This window comes from Besnoitia besnoiti (genome assembly GCF_002563875.1).
Source record: "Besnoitia besnoiti strain Bb-Ger1 chromosome Unknown contig00014, whole genome shotgun sequence".
NCBI classification, from domain to species: Eukaryota; Apicomplexa; class Conoidasida; order Eucoccidiorida; family Sarcocystidae; genus Besnoitia; species Besnoitia besnoiti.
The window spans coordinates 1,338,030-1,344,029 of record NW_021703916.1 but is presented as its reverse complement, the minus strand read 5'-3'; the positions used below and the strand labels follow the sequence as shown (position 1 = coordinate 1,344,029).

Here is a 6,000-nt window from a genome sequence, read left to right as displayed (position 1 = left end):
CCGCTGCGTTTGGTTGAGTCTGTAGAGACTCCGCTCGAGCCACCTTGCATTCGTTGCTAAAGAAAAGTCATTCGCGGAGGAAACCCAGTCATTCGCGCGCCGTCCTCATCGAGGCGTGGCTGCAGGCGTCAGGGCGGAGGTGATGGGGGCGTGCGCGCGTGCTAGTCCAGATGCGCATGAAAGAAACGGAGACGCCTTCTTCGTCGCGTGAGGCTCTAATTTCTCTTCAGCAAATCGGGGCCACTGAAGAGAATCGCGGCCTCCGAACCGCGGAAAAATTCCCTGTTCGTCAGAGCCTCGCTTTTTTCCCGGCAATCCTCGAAGGGCCCGTGTCGAAGCATGTTTGGGGCTTGGTTCGAGCTTCGCAGGCTGTGTGTCTCCGCCGCACTTCACTCCACATTTTGCTGCTTTTTCACTTTTCGCGCGCGTGTCTTTGAGTTCTGTTCGACGACACCTACTCCTGCTGCACATCTCACTCCACCGCCCTTCTCCCCCTTCTTTGTAGCGCTCGCTGTATTTGCCGAAGATCAACTGGGAGGGTGACTCGAGTAGCATATTTGTGCAAAGGTACGTTCAGCCGACGCCTGCAGAAGGTGCAGCAGGGAACCGCGGCAACACTTCCAGATGCGCCTTCGGTCCCTTCCGTACACCTTTTCGGGGAATACGTCTTCATGATAACTGGACGGAGAGGTATTTTTCAAGTCCCATGTTTTCGGCGCCTTGCGCTGATTCGCCGTCCGCGGCTACGTTTGCCGCCAGTGAAAGATTGAACCGAGGTATCTGTCGAGGGATATTGTCGTAGCAACACTCTAGCAAGAACCCATTTGCAGGTGTCGCGGACTGCGTCGGATTTCGGATGGAGAGCCCCTGTAGGCGACAAACTTGCCCTTGAGGCTCTTCTAGAAACGCTCGGAAAAAGCCTCGTACTGCGTGTGCGTGGGACTGGAGGCTTTTTGCGAGCTTACTGTTGTCAGTGCTGCTCCCGGCACTCGCCTAGGCCTGTCGCTCTCCCTCGTTTTCCTTCCGTCTCCGCCCATACAGCCCCTCTCCCTGCATTTGTTCCGGAAACAGTCATGTGCGCTGGTTTCAGGTTCTCCATCTGAACTCCTCTTCAGTCTCTCCTTTACGAGTTTTTCTTTCATGCGCGAGTCCTAGCATGGCTTCAGCCCTTAAAGTTCCCGAAATCCTATGCATCGACGCACAGATTTTCGAGTTTTGACACCTCCACTATACACGGCGTCGCATCTGTCCGCATGTATCGGGTCGAGACCTCCTGATCGAGTTTTAATTTCTAAGCATGCGTATCTACGAAGCGACGACACCGCACGAGTAGGGGGGCACTAGCGCCGCTGGCGAAGCCTGTTCTACAGCGGTTCTTTTTGTGTGGCAGGGCACCCCACTCTTGCCTACGAGCCTCATTTTCGGTCACATCGTTTTTCCTCCAGTCGCTGTCGCTGCCGTCTTCTGCGGTGTGTCTGTTTCCCAGGTTTCCACGATGGCGCAGAGCCCCGCAGCTGCAGCGGGCCAGCCGGGGGCAGTCCTGGAGGACGACGACGGGCTCCTCGATTGGAACGTCTCGCCCGAGTATCTGCAGCAGTTGCAGGAAAAGTACAGGCATGAGAATTTTCCGCTCTTCATGGATGAGCTGCCGAGCAATTTGGAAGACAACCCGCACCTCGTTGCGCTCCAGCAGCTCGCCTACGAGGGCGAAACGGCCAAGAGCGTCGCGGAGAAACTCAAGCAGGAGGGCAACAACTGGCTGACCATCGGCGCGCGAAACGAAGAGGAAAAACTCGAACAGGAAGAGCGCGAAAAGGCCGCGGGGAAGCGAGACGAACAGAAGAGGAACAAAAAGAGATACAACGCCAAAATGGCGCTGGAGTGCTACTCAGCCGTAAGTGTCGATGCAGACGCAGAAATGGTCCACCGAAACAATCCGGCGCGTCTCATCGTGGCAACCAGCCTCGCGCCGGAGCGTTCCTCGGCTCCGGTGTCTTGGGGCACAACGACAGGCGTCACAACGGCGAAGGCAGCCTCGCCGTTCTCAGCGCGATGCCTCTCCGCGCGCAGCTTCATTCTGGGAGAGGCAGAGAGAGGCAGTCGAAGTTGGCGTGAGCCGCGGGTTCTTGTTGACGTGGCGCCTCGCTTGGATGTCTGCTTTAGTTCTACGTCTACTTACTCTAGCCACTGCTTTCCTGGGTTATGTACTACCGTGGGGACAGATGAGTTTCTGGGATTTGGCAACTAACTGGAGGACCTCGTTTCTCGGCGGATTTGCACCAACACACTCGTCTCGTTGAGAGTTCAGCCCCTACTCGGGCCGTGAGTACTCTCTGCTAAGTAGGAAGGAGGGTCACTGGAAGCTATCCAGGCGGAGAGGAGGCGAGCCGACTTTTCTTTGAGCAGAGCGCAGTTCGCGCTCTCCAGCGCGTGCGGAGGAACCTGGAAACTATCCAGACACGCAAGTTCACGCGACAAAAGGAGCTGATTTCTGCGGAGACCCGTAAAACGTTCTCTCTTCGTGGCTGCTTTGACACTCTTTTCAGGGCCTCGACCAGCAGTGCGGCGACAAGCCGCTCGAGGCCGTGCTGCTCTCGAACCGCGCACAGTGCCACTTGGTTCTCGGCGAGCTTGTCTCTTGCGTGAACGACTGCCGAGCGGCTCTGCGTCTTGACCCGGACAACGTCAAAGCGTAAGGATCAGCTCGTTGCCTTTCGAAGTACAGGCAGGAGTGGAAACGGATGCCGCGGTGCTTGCGAGAGGTTTGAGCCATGAAAGCGCCCAAATTAGAGCGAGTGCCTCTGAGTGAATTCGTCTATAACACGTCACGTGGCGGTGCGCGTTTCTGGTTTCCTGTTTCCTCAGCTACTACCGGGCGGCGCGCGCTTCACTACTGCTCGAGCTGTATAGACAGAGCGTGGCGTTTGCTGTCGCAGGGCTCCAGCGCGACCCCGAGAACGCTCAGCTGAAGCAGGTCAAAGCGGAGGCCCAGGAGCTCTGGGAGAAGCGCCAGGGCAAGAAGGACAGTCATCGACAGAAGGAACTCAGCGACGCTAAGAAAACACCGTCCGTGTCAGACGTCCTTCACACGCGCGGTAGGTCTCCAACGGACCCTGGAGGGAGTTGTCTACTGAGGACGCGGATTTGCATCTTTTTTATATCTACTGTGAGCCGGAAGTTGTTGAAGCCCGCGATATCCACAGGTTCGGGGGGGGGGGGGAGGGGGCGAAGATAGGGTTTAGGGGGAGGAGGGGAGGTGGGGGAGGCGGAGGCTCGGATGTTTTCTGAGCGCTGCCGCGCAGCTGAAGGAGGACGACGCGAGCGACAGAGACACTGTTCGGCGTGAAGAGCAGAGCCACACTAGAGTTGCCGTCGTGCGTGGCTGGCCGTCTTCGCTGCGCTGAAACAGGCGCCGGAGATGCTCGAGGGGGCGCTCAGAGGGCTCGAAAAAACGTGAGCGCGCCAAGACTTGCTTGGCCGAACTTGAGTCGAGGTCTACAATTCCCAAGCCGGGTTGACGCGGGGACGGGGCCAGGCCGTCTGCGGCCGGAGCGAGCGGCGCATGCGAGGCGACATTGAGGCGGTTTTCCTTCTCGCCATCTCGGGAGTCTCCCGTCGGCCGCGTCTCTATAGACTCGCGCGCTGCGAGCACGGGGAGTCGCGGCAGGGTCAGGCAGATGCATGGGGCGTGCGAGTGCGTCGTTCAGAAGCTCGTGGGGCGTTGGTTGTCTCGCCGGTGTCTTCGTTAGGCATCTCTGTGGTCGCGCCAGTTTACTCCATCGCGCCCATCGTCTCTCACTGCTCGGGGCCGTACGTTAAGCGCGACGAGAAGGGCTTCCCGCGTCTGTTTTTCACCGTGGCGCTGCTGCTGGACGAGGTCATGGTCAGCGAGACGATCGTGGACTTTGACGAATGTAACTGCCTCGGCGATTACTTGAGTCACATGTTTCCTTTGTCTTCGAAGCGACAGGAGGGAGACCCTGACTCCCCGTCGTGGGACGTGGAGAAAAAATACACGGTAGACCGCCTGTGCGCCTACTACGAGGTGAGACCTGCGACCCTATACCTTCCAGATGGAGCGGAGATTCTCCGTTGGCATGCGCGTTATTCATCACTCGAACGTGAGCCTGCGAGAGCGGAGAGAGCAGACGCGGGGCCTGCGGGCCTCGAAGTCAGCGAGCGGAAGACGCGATTCCCAACGCAGCGGCGGCGTGCTCAGGTGAAGCGAGGCAAAGGGGGATGCATTTGCGCGCTCTGTTTTTGGCGTGTTATCCGAACTTCTACAGTGCGGGATGCCTGGCGACCTGCTCTTTGACGTGCCGCTTGACATGCCGCTGATCGTCATGCTTCAAATCGTCAAACGCATTGCAGGGATCCCCGTCTTTCACATCCTGGTAAGAAGCCATTTGTTTCTGTGGCCTTGCTCCTCACGTGAGCTTGCCGCTGACAGCGAACGAGGCGGGCGCAGCGCGTGATGTCTTCTGTCAACGGCGCGTGCCTGGTTGCCGCGAGAGGGTCGCCAGCACCAGGCTCGCTGCTGAGCGAGCTGCCTAGCGCGGCAGAGTGCAGTTGGCTGCGTGAACGCTACGCACCCGAGTCAGTTGTGGGCTCGCGGACATGTGGCAGGGGGTCAGTCACGAGAAACATTCCGCTGCTGTTTCCTACGCAGGGCCGCGGTCGCGGGGGCCGCGTGCGGCCAGAGCCGCGCCTCTCGAACTTCGTTGTCTGCCGCCTCGTCTACTCCGTCCAACCTCTTCGTTTCTCTCTCGAACCCTTTCATGGCTCTCTCGCCTTTCGCTCTGTGTGTCTGGGTAGTCTTTTTCTCAGTGTTTCGCTACCGGCTGATTTCTACTTCTTAAGCGATCCTTGCCACCTGGTTAAAAGTCAGAGTTTCGCGTGTGCCTGCGGCTGTTCAGGTCAAGGAGACGGAGGCGCAGAAAAAGTTCCTTCGAGATGCGATGGTGGAGAAGCTCCGCATTCCAGAGGACGCCTGAGAGGCACAACGCTTTTCACTTTTCCAGCCTTTTTCGCGTCAATGGGGCGCGGAGATTCCCTTGCTGTCCGCGCTGCGCGTCTTGTAAAGGAGGTCGGCAGCGCGTTAGGTGGAAAACGCGCAACTTCTCCACACGCAGTACGCGAATTCTCTCCTTTCTCTCGCAGCCTCCGCAGGCTAGACGTGAAGTGTGTGAGAGAGAGTGACCAGCTGTGAATGTGTTGCTGGCTCAGTTCTAGCCCAGTCAAGCCGTGGCCTCGTCCGCTCCAAGCTGGTGCCCCTTTATAGAAAGGAACGGACCAGACGGCAGCCGACAGAGCACCGTTTTTATGTCCACATTTGTTCTTCGTGTTTTTTCGATTCGTGTCCTGGCTCGCGTTTTCCCGCGTCGAAGACGTCAGTGGACTTCGTCGCTCTGTGTTATATGTCACGGCGTTTCGCCCTGGTCTCGATTCTCTGTGTGTGGAGGTTTTCTTTCTTTTAAAGGTCGTGGTACACATCGCCTCTACTTGTTTGCACTCAGTCTCATATTCATGAGAAAGGAGTCATCCATCGCACAGCGTAACTTGGAACAGGTCGATAAAGACCTTCAGGACCTGTTCTACGGATCTACATCGCACTCCGTCCTTGCCTGAAAAGCTAGTTTATAAAGACGTAGGAATCGAGTTCTAGCAATTTTAGCAGGGAGTTCTCCACGTGATCTATGCCGCGTATGGCTGCCTAGTGCTCAAGAGCTTTCCGCGGCTCCTGAGAGAGCCGAGGAGACTTTGTCTTGCGCGCGCTCGGGTTTTCTCTCCTCTCTGTCTCTGCGATTAGCCGTGCTGTGCCTTGTGTCAGCGGCAGACTCACTACCAAGCTTTTCGTTAAGCACGCTTCAGGCGTCGCAACTCATGGCTAAACACTGTTATATTTCAGAGGTTGTTTCGGCGATTCAGATCATGCAGCGTTGTAACGAGCGAGGCAGGTCCTCGAGGACAGTCGTTCAGCACTGCGGAGGCACTCGCCGA

General features: G+C 57.5%; 1 protein-coding gene across 1 annotated transcript; it reads left to right on the top strand.

The window, feature by feature from the left end:
* Window positions 1–1,495: 1,495 nt before the first annotated feature.
* Window positions 1,496–4,475, top strand: BESB_026600 (tetratricopeptide repeat-containing protein; the record flags this gene model as incomplete). Its single annotated transcript, XM_029361340.1, has 5 exons — window positions 1,496–1,894; window positions 2,547–2,692; window positions 2,866–3,095; window positions 3,750–4,045; window positions 4,287–4,475. The coding sequence occupies 5 exons, from the start codon at window positions 1,496–1,498 to the stop codon at window positions 4,473–4,475; spliced, it is 1,260 nt and encodes a 419-aa protein (XP_029215695.1).
* Window positions 4,476–6,000: the final 1,525 nt, after the last annotated feature.